General features: G+C 45.1%; 1 protein-coding gene across 2 annotated transcripts in view; it reads left to right on the top strand.

Moving 5' to 3' along the window:
* Window positions 1-17,121, top strand: part of CIITA (class II major histocompatibility complex transactivator) — a 249,070-nt gene that overhangs the window by 225,952 nt on the left and 5,997 nt on the right. For both annotated transcript variants that reach the window (XM_069210170.1, XM_069210169.1), the window contains exon 21: window positions 10,127-10,211. In XM_069210170.1, the coding sequence (XP_069066271.1) occupies window positions 10,127-10,196 (70 nt within the window). In that variant the 3' untranslated portion in view covers window positions 10,197-10,211. The remainder of the gene's footprint in view (window positions 1-10,126; window positions 10,212-17,121) is intronic.

Below are 17,121 nucleotides of genomic sequence, written 5' to 3'. Positions count from 1 at the left end.
TTGAAGTATCACCCAAGAATTTTCCAGGCAGCAGATGAAGTGACCACCGTTGTTTATTGGAAATCATCATAAAAATTAATCAAACAGCCCCAAAGTATTTAGCAAAGCAAAAAACTCATTTTTTATACAAACTAGGGCGCGAGTTATAGTTACCGTAGGGCACGAGTATATACAACTGTATTTTGTACGTTTGCGCCGCTTTGAGTCAATAAATGACGGTAATGCGGCGTAAAAAAAGTATAAATCAGGGCCTCAGTCTGGAGTTGGAATAAGTCACCTCTGGGATCGGGAAGAATCCCAGGCCCTTGTTCAACACCTTTGTCTAGATATCTGTCATTGTCATTTGACTAAGATCGATGACTATATTTACGTTTTGTCTTTCTTCAAGCTTTTGTTCCACACTGGCTGATGTGTTCCTATTATATTCCCCACCCCTCTCGCTACATTTGCCCCTGCATAAAAAAGACTTTTACAGTACAAGGAAAACGTTGGTTTTGGTACTTGTGGTTTGAGGAAAGCCATACATGGGCGCAGTGTCATATTAAGGATTTTGGAGGCCCTGGGCAAGAAATACTTTGGAGGTCCCTGTTTGGATCAACTTTTAATTATCAATTTTTTTTCGAATACAAGCTCTTTGTTGCCTTAAACACTGAATTGTGCAATAAAGGTTAAGATACAAAAATGTATTATAGAATAAGTTCATTTTCCCAGAGGGGCCCTTTGGAACGTGGGGGCCCTGGGCAGTTGCCACTTTGCCCATGCCCTAAAACGTCTCCGCGTGGGTGGCCGCAGCAAATACAGGTCATACAGTTCCGGGGTCTATACGAGGAGCAGCGTTAATGCTACTATCAAGGGGACAGGTTCCTCTCTTTACTCTGCAGTGATCCCCCTACGTTTCTCGGAGCATGAAGAGCTGTGTCTGTTAGTGAATCTTGAGATTTCAGTCAATTGTGCCTCTTTCTTTCACCACCGTACACCTCCTGCCCCTTATTTTCGCTCTTGTGGGTTCCTTTTCATCCCCTCTTTCTCCCTTGATAACTGTTTTTCTCCTCGTTCTTCTTTTCTTCTTTTGGGTTTTTCTCTCTCTCTTGCTCTGGGTTAAAACCTGCTGAGGAAAAAATAAGTGCTGGTTCACAAAAATGAGTGCAGTTTACCCCAGCTGCAACCACTGACTCTCATTAGGGACAGAATAGAAGGAACTCCTCTCTCCATTTTGCTTTTTAATACTCTGGCTGTGTTTACCTGAGCTCTAGAAAACCGTTAAACCTTGCTCCAGACGGACCAAAAAAGATACCTATACCTCAGCTCAGGGCAGATGCTTACATATTCTGTGAGGTGCATTGATAAAAGTCATCAAGTTTCAAATCTCACATATGTTCAGAAAGTGGCATTAGTCTTATAGTTGAGAAAGTGAACTCTACGTACAGCTGTTATTCTTAATTTTCTGTACCGTGATTGCGCTCATTAACTACATTGTGTTCATGTATGGGTACTTTTTATTGTGAGCTTAGGCTGCCATCTTCTGTTACTAAACGGAAATAACAAGAGAAAAGGTTATATTCAATCACATAGCATATACATTTATTATTATACATTAGTGAACGTAGTTGCTTAAAACGAGATTACATAGTCGGAGGGGGAGAGGGGGCGGGGCCTTGTTGTGTAGGAGAACTATTCAGAATACGTATTGAATTTAGAAATGTAATCCCCAGAGCAACAACCGCGAGCGTAAACATGCATACAGGCGAGAATAAAGATGGGGCGGTGGTACGGCCAGAGCTGCCTAATTCGGAACTGGGGAACCAGATTCGAGACTCGGCGTCGGTTCAAAATACTGTGGTCCTGGGCAAATCCATTAATGTCCCTGTCTCAAATTAGTGCGTCTTTGTGTAAGGTAACTGGTGCTTATGTAAAGCACTCCAATACCTTCGGACTTTATACAAATTGCAAATCTGTTTAAGTAGTATTGCGGAAGTCGCTGCTCATACGAGTACTCCTTGTGTTCTGCCAGATTCACGGTTGCGCCTAAGTACTGGTAGAATGTTTTGTGGAAGTCGTAAATTTACTGAAAACAAATTCGTAAACCCACGAGTTAAATTTGGCAAGCGAGAAGAAATGGCCCTTGGAATATGGCGAAACTTCAAGATATATTGGATTTATACTATCACTCTGAATAAAATGAATATATTTAATCTTTGGACTTTTGAAATAACCAACTTAAAATTTGCGTTAAAGTCTTCCCTAAAATCACACACGTTTATCAGGTTGGTTTTAAAGAAGGGTTTGAGAAAAAGAAACATGTCAGTGTAAATATGTTGATTGTTATTCGTAGTCCTACTGATAGTATAGTGCGGTACCTACCTCGTCCACCTGTGTTTACTTTTGTAATGTGTCCAATCTTCTGGCCGGGCTCCTGGAGGATTTTAATTGAAAACTTATCAGTTGCGGTTGGAGGTCTACCTGCAAGGACGTGCTGGAAGTGGGCTCCTCTCTGCAGTTGAATACATGATTTACTCAGCCTTACCTACCTCGGTGGCTTCACCTCATGTGGACAATCAGGTACCCAAAATAAATGAATTTGGTAGACATTGAAGAAAGATGTGCGTGTAGAAAGAGACTGATATACTTCAAATGGTAATATAGATATTTCAAGACCAATACCCAGGCATTTTTCAGGAACTCTAATTAAGATACTGCACACCGAAAACGATACGGTGTTTAGCATGATATGATTTTTAGCTAGGTAGTTGAACGTGAGTCAGCCCGTGTGGTGGAACTCATTTTGCTTACTTGGGGACAGTAGAGTGGAGGGATACATTCCCAAATGCTGACCACTGAGTCATGCTCTTGTCCAAACAGCGAGACTGTTGATTATTTTTAATACAAGGATATCATACAGTGAAACACATTATATCAAGATCAATAAAGTTACATATTACCTCCTCAGCATCTTTCCTCCTCCCATTGCTAATGTCATGGAGTTGATGTTCCCATTTACTCCCCACGTCACCTGTAGAAAAGGACTTCTTCCCTTTCAATGAAAGGGAAGAAGGACAAGAAGCATCTAGCCCCTGCCATCCCTAGGAACTTCCTGTGCTTTTTTGGGGCCCACTCTTCTGAGCATTTTGCTTTCAGGTATTTGTTTTTCTATCCTGGCCTGCTTTCCTGTCTTGATGCTGTGCGGCTGCATGGGCGCCGCTAATTTGCCTTTGATTTGCGGCTGCATGGGCGCCGCTAATTTGCCTTTGATTTGCAGCTGCCAGGGCGCTGCATTTCTGTTTTCAGTCTGTGTGTGGGGGGGGGGGGGGGGTGGGGGGGGGGTATTTGGGGGAGCTGTGCCCCTGGACGGTATCCTCCCCACTGGGCCTGGTCGCGGTTCCTTGTTGCCATAAGATGGAGGATTCTGCTTGGCCAAGTGGCTGTCTTTCCCTGTGCTGTTCTCAGTAGAGTGACTGCGCTTGTCTGGGTGGCTGCTTTGGCGCCGCCTCTGTTTGCTTCCCTTGCCAGTGGCCTGGCTATCTGCCTCATTCTGCCCCCCCCCCACCCCCCACTGTTCCCAGGCTGCTGAGGGAAGTGACAGGAGGGTGGCCTAGACCAGAGCTGGGTGCTTGCTTTGTTTGCACATGGGAGTGATGCAGAGAACATTGGCAGGATTCCTGTGCCAGAATGACATGCAGATTTGTAAAGCATTCCATGTTTAACTCTGGTTCAGCTCTTCCGCAGCTGCTTGCAGCAGCTCCACGCTGACCAGCAGGAAGCACAGCCTTTGCTGGGGTGCCGTTGCTTGTTGAAGGGCTAATGTTGTCTTCATTATTGAAGAAAGGGGGTGTTTTGGATTCTTTAGCACTATTGTTGCTCCCCCTGGGGCCTTTCACTTTACACCACATTGCCTTGGCGTGTTCTACTGCTGGGTGGCAGGCACAGGCACTGACTTCTGGGGTTCTCTGTGCCACGTCGGCCCCTTAGGTAATTGATGTAGCTGTTTTTGGACACCTCACAAATATTGCCTCTGGGCAGCTTTGTTCTGGCACACTGCATTAAGGCCACAGTCTCTCCTGGAGGGTGGGTTTGTATACTACTTCTGATGAACCTTTGCATTATTTTTGTCTCTTTCAAATCTCAAGTGGGAACATTGAAAATGCATATACTCTCCTATGTTGTACAATATTTGTGAGTCATTGGACACAAGTCGTATGTATCTTAATGGTTGTATTCACTATCTCTCCCACTGGAAGTTGGGGGTTCTTCTCCAGGTCTGTCATGGTCATTCCACTTCTTTATCTTGGGGAGCTTTAGGCTTCTTGGATGTTCCTATCCTCCTGGTGTTGTCTTCTTCTGCTGCTTTACATCATGGCGACAGGCACTCTGTATATTCGCCATCTTTCCACTATCATGCCCCTTCAGGGGTGTGTGTTGGTGCGGTTTGATGTCGTCACCCCCGGTTTATGGTGTGCGTATCCAGGTTATGGTTTATCAGCTGTGGGTAACTTCTGGTCCTCTGTGTCCTCCTTGTAGTCTCCTGCTTCTGTTGAAAACAAAAAAGCTGTTCTGGTTCCCAGCTTATGCCTTGGCTAAGGGGGCTTTCTTAGGTGACCTTGGATGTGGCGGGCTCCTGTGAGGGTCTCTGTTCCTCTTGATGAAAGGTGGAGGCTTCTCTCATTGGGTCTCCCACTGGCCTCCATCTTTCCTTACATTCTGTGATTTTTGGCAATTGTGCTTTTCAGTCTTTGGTCACGGTTTTCAATCCCTCTCTGCTGCCTTTCAGGACTGTATTGACTTTCTGTTTTACTGTCTTTTATGGAGGTTCAGTCTCAGTTTCTATTTTCATTGCCTTTGTTTCCCTTTGGGCTTTGGCTCCTGTGACTGCCAGTTCTATTTTGACATGGCATCATCTTCATCTTTGGGGTTGGGAGGTTGATTCCTCTTCCATACTCTTTGGGGGTCCTGGGCTCTTTGGAATTGGCCTAGGCCTGGGCCTGGCCCTGCCCCTTTGGTGGAGACAGCTGGTGCCCACTATTGCCCATGCGACTGTCCTTTCTCCCCAGCAAACCCCAGGCAGGGGATTCCCCACAGCAGGCTTCCCCCACCAGGGGTACAAAGGTACGTCGGAGACAGACATGCGGCTCCGCCCATCCAGTAGGCACAAATGAGGGTCCTCAGGAAGACTTTCTGCAGTCAGTGATGTGTTCTACCCTTCTGTCAGCGCCTGGGTCCTGGGATGGCGATAAGTGGTGTATGTAGCAGTTTAGGGCGCAACAGCCTGATTCCCAGGCCACTTGGTCCGGTTTTCTGCTTCTGGGTCCTCAGTCGGAGAGTGCGTCCCGTCTCTTTGTTACAGGAAGACCTTTACATCCTTCCTGCCTTGTCACCCTCCCCCTTTCTTGTCCTTTAGGGGGGGACTGGGGCAGTTTTTCCCTGTTTTGTTAACTTCAGTCTCTGGCATTTGGGCTCTTCAGGTAGTGACCCTCAGTGTTTTCTGGACGTTTCTCCCTTCCTTCAGACTTCCTGTCCTCGGGATCATGTATAGTAGTTGGCCCTGGCAGATGGCATCACCTCCCTAGTCTTGGAACAGGCCCTTCTCACTGTTCTGCCTCTATTGGGGGGTTGCAGTTGCTTCCCCGTGTCTTCCTGGTCGGGGAAGTCACCGGGGAATTTTGGATACTCACCGACCTGCGGTTTATGTTGGTATCCTCAACCCTACTCTTCCGGTTGACCACCTTACATTTGGTGATTTGCTGGTCCCTCCGGGGCTTTACTGTCCAGGTTCAATCTTCAGGATGCCTGTCTCCACGTTCTGGTGGCTCCTGCTTCCTGGTCCTTCCGTGGTTTGCCAAGGGTTGCCAACACTGGCAACTTGGGTACTTCAGTTGGCCTACAGCCCTCCCACCGGACTTCCTTCGAGGTCCTGGCCCCAGTGTTGGGTCTTCTTCATTCCTGGGGTTCCTGGTCCATCCGTATCTCTGGCAGACACAGCCTCCATGGTGTCTCTGTTGCACAGCTTTGGTTTCCTGTTTTCTCCCTCCGAGTCTCGCTTAGCTCCTTCTCTGCAGCTGTAATATGTTCGTGCCTTCTTTGATGTGGCTCTGGGGTCGATGTCCCTTCCTGCCTCCTGGTGTGCCTGTCTTCATCTGGGTCTTCAGCATCTGCTGGCAGTCCGGGGCTCCTCCACGAGGCAATGGCTGTAACTTCGCGGTCTACTGGTAAGGTGGGTTTTTTTGTGTGGGTCACACCCTTTTTTTCTTACCTGTTTGTTGCCTGTTCCTGTGGTTGGTTTCTGTGGTGCTACTTTGTTGCCTCTTAGTGCCTTGGGCGCGCTTCCACCTGGGTCCATTTGTGCATCATATCTTGCTTCCCTGGACCCCAGCACGTGGTGCCTCCACGGCCCTTTTTCCTGTTTCTGCTACCTTAGACTTGATCTTTGCTGGTGGTTGTGTCCTCCTTCCTGGACTCCGGATTCCCTCTTCATATCTGGAACAGAGTCCACTCTCCTCGGGGTGCAGGCTGTTCCTCTTTTGGGGGTGCTCAGTAGTCTAGTGGATCTTCTGAGTTGGGTCTTCCTGTCCCCCCTTGGAGTTTGTTCTGGCTCCTTCGGTGTTTGCTCAGCTGGCGTTACTGGGTTTTTCCGGTGGTGGTTCTCTACGTTTCTTCCTTGATTGCCACACTTCCCCTCTTCTTCTACTGGTTCCACACTGGGGTGATCTGGACACTGTTGCCCTGTCCAATCCTTGGTCTCTTGGTCTTCTTTATGCATTTCCTACAATTTCCCTGCTCCCATGGTTCCTGGCTCCTCTGCTGCGGGCAGTGGTGGTCCTTCTTTTTTGGATGCAGGGGGCTTGGTTTCCCCTTCTGCGTCGTCTCCTGGTTGTGGAGCTGGAGTGTTTTTTCCTCTGGCCCGTTCCCTCTGCCCATCCCTCTGCCCGTCCCTCTGCCACATCTGCGGTCTCTGGCCTGGTTGGGTCCCTCAGTTTGGAGGTTGCAAGGGGGGGTCTCGTAGTGATGGTTCTTTCTCAATAGGTGTCCCATTCCCTTCAATCTTCTTGCCGGGTCTCGTGACTAAGCACCTGGTGTCATTGGAGCGCCTTTGTTCCTTGGTGCCGGGCAGTCTGTCTCCTTTCTACCCCTTCCCCTGCAATTTTTGAGTTTCCTCTGGAGGGGTTTGATTGGATCTTTTCTGCTGCTACTCTGGTGCTTCAGTGGTGCTCTTTTGGGACTTTCTGGGCTCCCTGGGATGTTCTCCTCTGCTGTGTGCCTGACCGCTCAGTTGTTCAGGGGGTTCCTCCTTCTTCATCCTCCATTTGGAACCTTACCTTGTGCTTTCCCAATTGGAGCCCCCCTCTGTATGAGACCCTGGAGTCTGAGTCCTTTACTTTCCTGACCTCACATTGTGTTTTTTTGGCAGTTTTACCACTGCTGGGCATTTGGAGAAGCTTTATCTTCTGGTTTACAGTCATCCTTACCTCCATGTTTTTGATGACCAGGTTGTCCTTTCCTTGGATTCTCAGTTCCTTCCAAAGGCGTTTTCCTTTCTCTGCAAACAGGGGATTTTTTCTCCCTTTATGGCCTCGGGATCATTTGGTCTCTGTTCCTTGTTTGTTTCTTTTGAATGTTTTCTGTGCTTTTGAAGATTCTCTGGCTCAGTTTTCCTGGTATTCCCACTCTGAACGCCTATTTTGTCCACTTTTGGGACTTTCTGGGCTCCCTGGGATGTTCTCCTCTGCTGTGTGCCTGACCGCTCAGTTGTTCAGGGGGTTCCTCCTTCTTCATCCTCCATTTGGAACCTTACCTTGTGCTTTCCCAATTGGAGCCCCCTCTGTATGAGTCCCTGGAGTCTGAGTCCTTTACTTTCCTGACCTCACAGTGTGTTTTTTTGGCAGTTATTACCACTGCTGGTCATTTGGAGAAGCTTTATCTTCTGGTTTACAGTCGTCCTTACCTCCATGTTTTTGATGACCAGGTTGTCCTTTCCTTGGATTCTCAGTTCCTCCCAAAGGTGCTTTCCTTTCTCTGCAAACAGGGGATTTTTTCTCCCTTTATGGCCTCGGGATCATTTGGTCTCTGTTCCTTCTTTGTTTCTTTTGAATGTTTTCTGTGCTTTTGAAGATTCTCTGGCTCAGTTTTCCGGGTATTCCCACTCTGAACGCCTATTTTGTCCACTTTGATCCTATCTGGTTGAGCGAGTCGCCCTCTTCCTCTACTTGTTTCATTGGATTAGGTCTGTAATTTCTTCTGCTCCCTGTGCTCTGGGCATGGTGGTTCCGGGTGGGATTGAGGCCTATTTCCTAGTGTCCCACTCCAGGACATTTGTGGGGCTGCCACGTGATCCTCTCCCACCACTTTCGTTACACATTACAGGTTGCTTGTGGCTCAGGGCTTTGAGCTGTACTTTGGTTTGGGACTCCTGGTGGCTGCTGATTCCTCCTCCTGACTGGGATCCTTTTGGTTCGGTCTGTTCCTGTCCCTGGGGTGAGGGTCGTTTCTTTTTGGCTCTTGGCTTTTGCTCTGTTGGATCTGTATGGTTTGTGTTGCTCTTCCTTGCATTCGTTGTGGTTCCTTGGGGCTGCTGAAAGTGGTCTTGCTTGGGCATTCTTCCATGACGTTAGGAATGGGACGAGGAAGGATGATGAGGAGGTAATGCTCGGATTACTTACCGGTAATCTTCGTTACTCTGATTCTTCCTTCCTCGTCCAATTCCGTACGTCCCTCCCTCCCTGTTCTTTCATCAGCCGGTGATGTGGTGCTTGGTGATGCACAGGAAGTTCATAGGGATGGGAGAGGCTACATGCTCTTTGTCCTTCTTCCCTCTCATGGAAAGGGAAGAAGTAGCTTTCTAAAGGTGAAGTGGAGAGTGAATGGGCACATCCACTTCATGACGTTAGGAATAGAACGAGAAAGGAAGAATCGGAGTAATGAAGATTACAGGTAAATAATCTGAGCACTGTATATATATTTATTCATACAACTATTAAAAAGTAAACTTTTGTGTATAATAGTGCATGATTGAGTACGTGCTGTCTTGCACAGATATAGAAGTGGCAGTGTAGTGTGAACAGTATTATTGTAACAAAAAAAAGGAACCAGTTCTGACTATTTGAAGCACTATGTGCTGTCAGTATTCGACCAGGGAGCTTAGCTTGGGCCAGAAAAGACTGCCCTGTCTGTCAGACACCTGTGACTGTCTCTTCTAAGTAAGTCCCATGTGAAATTATACAAGTCGGTTAACCCTTCAATTTCTCATTACATCACTAGTAATCATTATTTTGTTCTTTATTTAATATATGTTTGGTGCAACTTATCCTTGGTTGGCTTTGGGAAGTGCACTCATAGATACGGGAAAATGTATAAATTATGCATATAATAAACATGCAAAAACCATATATGACTGTGAATATACTCAACAGATTTCAATTATGATTTTGTCAATACTTTTATGCTGTGCTTAATTTATACAAAGTAATAATTCATGCAGGGGCCCAATATTAATATTAGGAGGCTGCCAAATGCTGGGATTGCCAAATACCAAGCCTGCTTAGTCTTGCTTCCTCCGCATGTCTTTTACTACGGCCACTCTACGCTTCCTGAGTCTTAATCTCAGTTTAATTTCCAACCTTGCTTTCTACATTTGTCTCTTTTTTGTCTACTTTTCACTTCCTTTTCTTTTCTGTTTTCTGCCTTTGCCTTTCTTAGTTTGGGTCAACTTAAAAAAAAAAAAAAAATACTTATAGGTCCCCACAAAACCAGAGCTGTCAGTGCACCAATTAAGCACTGCTTTTATTCACTGAATTGGGTAAACAACAATTTTTGAGGGTATGCATATCAGAGCTTCCACAAATTGCCTAATTTATTTACATTTATAAGCACATCAGTCAGTCACCATGTCAATGCTTGTGGCAGCAGAGCGGTTGATGCCTTTCTATAAGACTAAAAGGAATAATTGGGGTAACAATGAGGTAATTGTTCTCCAACGTAATATCTTTTCAGACAATATCTTGAGCGACAAGAGTAAAATTGATATTAGCCAACAGAGGATCGAACTTTAATCATAGTGGAAGGCAGATCATTGTATAGTGACCATGATGAATCTGGGGAAAATACTGAGATTTTTCATTCTCCTTCTTACCTTCTTTAGGATGTGGAATTCGACTATTCCTCATGGAGTTCTCGAGCGCCTTCAAAAGCAAGATCCTAGAATTAGCTAGCGACTGATCACACAGGTATGTGCCCTGTTCCTAATGCTTGATTGTGTTTTTACTAAGCAGAAAAAAAAGTACTGTATTTTCGGTATACACATATCCAAACTGATTTCTAAAAATGAGTTATGTGGCTGGGCATATAACTGAAAATGGTATGATAACGCCTTTATGTGCCTTAAATTATAAATCAAATTTGTATCATTACAACAATTGTACCTGATACTTTAATTCCTGCTCCTTTTGAGTGGTTGACTGTCAAAGGTCAGTATCATAAGGGTTAATTTTGATGGAAAAGAAGACAACAATTTTAGTTCCTTGTCTTGATAGTAAGCCTTTCCTATATTCTTTTTTAGTGTTGTTTAGTAGTTCTAGTCCATTATTTACTCTGATATGCCTCTAAGTGCACTGCTACCTGGAGGTAGCCAGATAATTCTCCCCCTCACTCCTTGCATCACCATGCACCAGACATTGGGACCTTTCTACCTCTGATAGTGGTCTTGCAGTGGACTCAAGGTGGACACACGTTGTGACCATGCCACTTACACAACAAGTAAGGGTCCACTGTAAGCTTCCTTCCAAACTATGCCTACACTTCTAGTTCAACTAATGCTTTTACCATATAGTCATGCGAGGATATTAATAATATTTTCTCTTCCAGTCACCTGGTCTGGACCCCAGCTCTGTTAGAACCTCCAAGTAGGATAATGTATCTCATGTTCAACCTCTTGTAACACTTTTCTCCAAGCTGTTTTCCACATGCAATCAAATAATCAACTATCTCAAACTTTAAAATTAGTGCTTGTGAAAGCCAGATTCTTCTGAAACAAGGTGCTGGAGTTCACTATTTACCTTTATCTTGACTCTGCTTCAAATTAGTCCCACCTTCCTTTTTGCATTCTGCATCAAGGCTGGAGTCTAGCTCTGGAGTTTAAGAAAAATATGTAGTATTATATTTATTTATCATGAACAGCTTCTTAAAAGAAATCCGCAGTGCCTAATTCCTCAGTATATCTAAAACATTGGGTATTATTTTGGGAGGGCAGGTGCCCCTGTCAAGTAATAGCCACAATCTGTTAGCAGTCCAGGGCAGCAGTCTGCAGCTGAATAGGTCTCCATATAGCTAGATACCTTCTCTGTGAGGTCCCTCTCAATTGTATTTGCTGTTATGGAACAGCTCTGAGGAAGAGCACCCTCAAACTTCAGCTCAGTTTGGAGGAGTACATTTTGACACAACCAGGGTCCAGAACCTTGGAGACAGCACATGGGGATTGAAACTTAGTCCAGCAGAGGCCAGAAGCACGGTCCAGAGCAAGCCCAGTTGGAGCTGGACAGTTGGAAGAAAGGCCTCTTGTAGCCTGTCATGCCTTTGTACTTTGAACAGGAGGCCTGCCTTATGACCCTTGGGGTCCACCTCTTTGTCCTGGGAGAGCAAGTCTAGTTTTCTCAGGTCCAAGATAAGCAGGGTTGGTGCCCTTCTGATTGGCCACAGGTCCAGTGGTGCTCTAAGGAGGGTGCTGTGGGTGCCATACTGCAAATAATCCGCCAGTACCCATTTCTATCTAATACCGAGATGGCAGACCCTTTTGTCTCCTATTCGAAGCTTGTGTACCCACCTGGAGGTGTGGCATGGAAATGAGCAACCCCTCTTTTGTGGTCACTATAAACTCGTTCTGGGGACCACTTCTCTCCTACTGGGATTGGTGCCTGGATTACTAGTGGGTCAAAGGAAGGGCCTGACCAGGTATGAGTTAACATTTGCCTGTGATAGGAAACAACACCACCACCACTCATCCAAGGCCTTTTACTTTCCCCTGGGAGCTCTTCACTCCCTTTTAATCACACAAACCCCCACCCCACCCAGTTAATCATTGTATATCACTCACTTTTGTTTTGACTTATTATCATTTAGTTTAATTCAAAAATCTAGTGGGTATTGGAGAATTGAACATTTGGTTAGATGATCCCTTCCCCTACTATCTTGCCTGCAGTTAAATTGTATGCCCTCTTTTAACCTTCATCCGCATGCTTGATTTCTGGCTCATTTTACTGAGCATATGTTTGCTCTTTTCTTCCAACATATTATTTTCAGAGATCTTTCAATTTTCCTTTTTATTTTATCTTCTACGTTCTCAAGTCAATCAGTCAGGGTAGTGTTTTCCAGTTCTACCATATTGTTAGTCTTGCTTCTCTGTCTACTGTACTCAAGGCAACTGACTACAACTTTCAGCTTTTTATTTCTACAACTTTATTTCTTCATTATCTCATCAGCCATCACATTTCAAATTTGCACATGATCACTTCCATCTCAAGCACAATATAGCTGTTGTTCTGAATCCAATGTCTTGTTTCTGTTTTTCCTAGTATTGGATGTTAATATGTAATCCTTTTTGTAGCATTTTAAGAGTTTGGTCTGTCTTCCTCACTCCTAGCCACTAGGAGCACCTCAAAGGGAATGCTAACAGTGCACAAGTTAATTTCAGCAGAGTCAAGGCACTGGTTTTGTTAGCTCTTGTAGCAGCTTTGGCACAGTCTACACCCTCTGCTCCATAAACAACATGAGGATGCTGTACTGATGGCTGGTCTTGTGAGTCTATAAAGCCCGTCTTGGCATCTTTCACCCAGACTATAGCTTTCACACCTTTCGAGTTTGGCTAAAGCAATGAGTTAGGGAGTCCACTAGTATCCCTACTTCCTAATTTCTGACTTGGATCACATGTGCACTACTCATCAATTACAGCTTTTGTCATATGCACTGACATTATCACTACGTTTGTCTTCACTTTGAAGAATACCAGAAATGATCTCCTCCGTACTGAAGGCACAGAGGTTGATGACGTCCAATATTTCGACATATTATTCACCAGCTTTCCATTAACAAGCAGGTTTTCATTAATGAGATGCTAAATTTGAGCTGACACATATGAGCACCTGCCCCATTGTTTTTCCTACGAATGAGGAATAAGACTTGGTTTAGTCTGACCAGCCAATAATGCATCAGATTTGAGTATATCCTAAGATGTACATCTGATTGTCATCACATCTAGGTGCTTATGATGCCACGAAATACCTATAGCCCTTCTAGCTTTTGATATAGGGGCAGATTTATGAAAAGTGGCGCTGCACCTAGAGCAGCACCACTGTTCTTGCACCCCCTGGCACCCCCCTAACGCCACCATGTGTGTGCCGTATTTAAAATTCGGCACACCATAGCAGTAGTCAGGGGGACTAGCATTGTCATTTTTTATGCTAGTCTGACGCTTCATAGGATTAGCGTAAAAAATAATGATGCTAATTGAGCAAAGCACCCAGAGGCCCATTGAAAACAATGGGAGCCTCTTTTTAATGCCTGCTCTTAGCAGGCGTTACAAAATGCCAATAAAAATGACACAAAGATTTCTCATAGATTTCTCTGCGCCATTTGTACGGCCCCCTTAATGCCAGAACACCCCCCCCTTACATACATTATGCTTTGCACAGGCATAAGGTGCGGCAAGGGGTGACAAAGTGACGCAATGTAACCATTGCACCACTTTGTAAGTATGGTGCTACGTTTTTGGCTTTCCAAAGCCACATTGGCATTAAAAAAATGACGTTAATGTGGCATTGGAATGGTGCTAGGCCCACATAAATCTACATTTATTTAGGCTCCTCAAAAAATCATATTTAGTGCCTGAGGCAACTTCAAAACACAGAAGTCAAAATCCTGTAAAGAAAATTGACTGTCTTCTTTCATATATGCCCAGTTCCTGTGTCCCAGCCTATAAGGGTATTGACATCAAGGCTCTGTGTGTTATTCACATTTTGTCTATATTCTAACCGCTGAACAAGCACTTTGACATCAATATTTGTTGCTGCTCTCTTTACTCAACATCAAACCTCTTGTAAGCTCGTAAATGCATCTGTATAGAGTTGGAGGCACACAGGGAGTCAGCCCCTGAAACGTCAATCCGGAAAACTCAGGTTAGAGAGTCATCATCAAACCTGCAGACAAACCACAAAGTTTGCCTGTCTCCCCAATGACACCTTTTGTCTTCTGAGGAACTCACCTCTTCTCTAGTGCCAAGACACCTTTACAAGTCTATGTAGCACTTAACAAAACTGATACCATAACATATTATCATATCAGACATTATTCCTGTGTCCAAAAGCACTTTGTTAACTTGCAATGAAAGTAATCCCATTGCAGTGTAATATTATTACTTTAACAATTTCTGCCACGGCCTGATTAACCCAACATAAATGTCAAACAAAAAACAGGATCTGAACCAAGTGTTCGGTGTGAAGTCACATTGGCACAATGGGATTCCACAAACTTAAATGGTGAATCCTAGGATCAAGAAGGAGTACACTGGACATGAGATAAACACACACCTGTTATGAGGTTCCGACTCCAAAAATATGACTTCATGTTTAGGACGACAGACAGCAAAGCGTTGGAGACTTAAGTCAATCCACACCATCAGTAACTGTCAGCCTAACTCTTGGCTAGCTCACAGTGCCTTACCCAAACCCACCAGGGTAAAGGGTGATTATGGCAATCTGAACATGACACTGTGGCTCCCCAGGGAAGTCATGAAAACAGATCTTACTCCTTTCGTGTTCTTACTCATGCTTTACAAGGCAGCTGGATCAAAGAAGGCTAATCACCATTCCAAACATGGTGGAGAAGATAAACAGTTCTAGATGTTCTAGAAGTTCCTACCTAGCCCTAAGTCTATGCTGAGAGCATATCGGGTGTACCCTTCTGCCTGGCCTGATCTATCGGATTAGCCCTAACCCCAAACCTCTAGTCGACCTGTGGTGTAGATGACAATTGTCTCAGGAGCTGTTAGATCAGTGCCATTTGGGCTGTATGTCGTTTACCATGAGTCCCAGTCATGGCCAGAATACCCTCTTCCGGGTCAGTGCACCATTCATATAATAAACTATGCAGCGTTGTTTCCTGAACGAGAAACACAACTAGCACATCTAGTACAGTGTTATTAGCCTTGGACAGAAAGTACTGATTACATGTTGTGCAAAGACTAACTAAACAAGCAGCACATTCCTCATATTCATAGGACAAAACCAAGCTAATTAAAATCATTGCTTAAAGCAGCCTTACTAAAACAAATACAATATGAACTTTAAAACGAAGCTAAAACATGGGTGACCAACCCAGGTCCTAGAGGTTCTTAAGACAATCCAGACACAACACAAGGAGGCAGGGGAAGAGACAACATCTGTTTTTTCTTGGAGCTTCTGAAAACAGCTTAATACAAAAGAGTGAAGCCACAGAGAATACTAGGTTAACTGTAAACAAGTAACAGGAGGTAGCTCTTTGTTGACAAAGAGAACAGACAGTAACAGAGATTGCCCAACTGAACCTCGGAGAGGGTCTTAACAGTGTACCAGTGTTGTTCCCAGTTGGCACTCGTAGAAGACAGTTGTAAGAAACAAAGAGCCAACTGTGAAAATCTGGTTGGGACAGACCGGGACAATGTCATCAGTTCAGTGTGATTGTGATGGACCACGGGCCAGCTACAGGGACCCAGTTAGGCCAGCTGAACAAAGTACCCTAAATCCTGGTTTGCGGACAATTGCAAGGATCCGCGTCAAAGAGATGTTGCACAACCGAATCGATATGTCTGTTCTAAGTTGCAGGGAGCCTGTGATACCAGGTCCTGTGCCATCATTTAGGATTTCATTGACGAGGGCTTGTGATGCGAAGTCTGGCATTATGGATGTGTTGTGCATTCCAGGTGATGTGCCGATTCCTAGCATTTCGAAGCTGCTATGCAGTCTGACGTCGTCATCCAGGCTGCCAGTGATGAGGCATTCAAGGGCCTATGCTGAGAATGTGTCATGCAACAGAAGTTTGGAAGCTGTTGCAGACTGCAGAGGCGATGTGGGTCTTTGCAACAGGTCCAATACATGCAGCAGTGGAGATTCATTGGTTCTGCTTGGGGTTGCAATGCGCTGCAGAAGAGATGTGTCACTGATGCTGGCAGAGCACCTTAAGTCCACTTCCAAGGTTTTGGGACTGGGTGGCACCATTTGGCAGGTGCACTCACAGGCTGCAGAGTCTAGGTGCAGGTACAAGGTTGATGAGGACTTTTGTGTCCCTGAGATCAGGTCAGGAGGCCAGCCAACTAGCCCTTTGAGTCACTCTGGGTTCTGGGTTCAAGAGACACAGGTCAGGTGCTTCTCACCCAGGCAAGAGGGTAGCGTGTCAGCAGAGCTTCAGAGCAGCAGTCCAGCACAGTGGTAGTCCTTTCAGCAGCACAGTAGTCCTTCTTCCTGGCAGAGTATATACAGGTGCAGAAGTGTACTGAAGAGTTTTTGTCTGAGGTCCACTTTTTGTACCCAGTTGCACCTTTAAAGTGAAGAGATGTTTCTAGAGGCATGCCTTTGAACCTCGCTGGTGCCCTCCTTTACTGGCACTGGCTCCAAAATAACTACAGGGGGTGTGCAGCCCTTTCTGTGGAGACAGGAGGCATCCTATTCAAGTGTAAGCAAGGCTGTGCCCAGCTTCTCCATTCCATCCTGTCAGTGATGGTCTATCCTGTCACGCCTAAGTTCCACATTGTGTGTAGCTGTCTAGGAGGAATACACAAAGCCCAACTGTGAACTACACCTAGTCATGTGACCCAGAGACGGGATGCAGGCACACGAAGGAAGTAAAATGCCAACTTCCTAAACGGGTCATTTTCAAAATTGTAATTTAAAATCCTATTTCACCATGAGTTCAGATTTTTCAATACGATTCCAAAGACACTATACATGAATTGGTTACCTGTTCCCACTTAGAAATTACAGTTACAGTTATTGAATGTAACAAGCTAACCAGTGTTATACTATAGGAGAGGTAGGCCTTGCAGAAGTGAAAAAACACATTTAAGAGGTTTTTACTACCAGGACATGTAAAACTTTTAAGTTCATGTCCCACTTT

Source organism: Pleurodeles waltl, chromosome 10 (genome assembly GCF_031143425.1).
Source record: "Pleurodeles waltl isolate 20211129_DDA chromosome 10, aPleWal1.hap1.20221129, whole genome shotgun sequence".
Classification (NCBI taxonomy): Eukaryota; Metazoa; Chordata; class Amphibia; order Caudata; family Salamandridae; genus Pleurodeles; species Pleurodeles waltl.
This window is presented reverse-complemented; position numbering and strand designations above follow the sequence as displayed.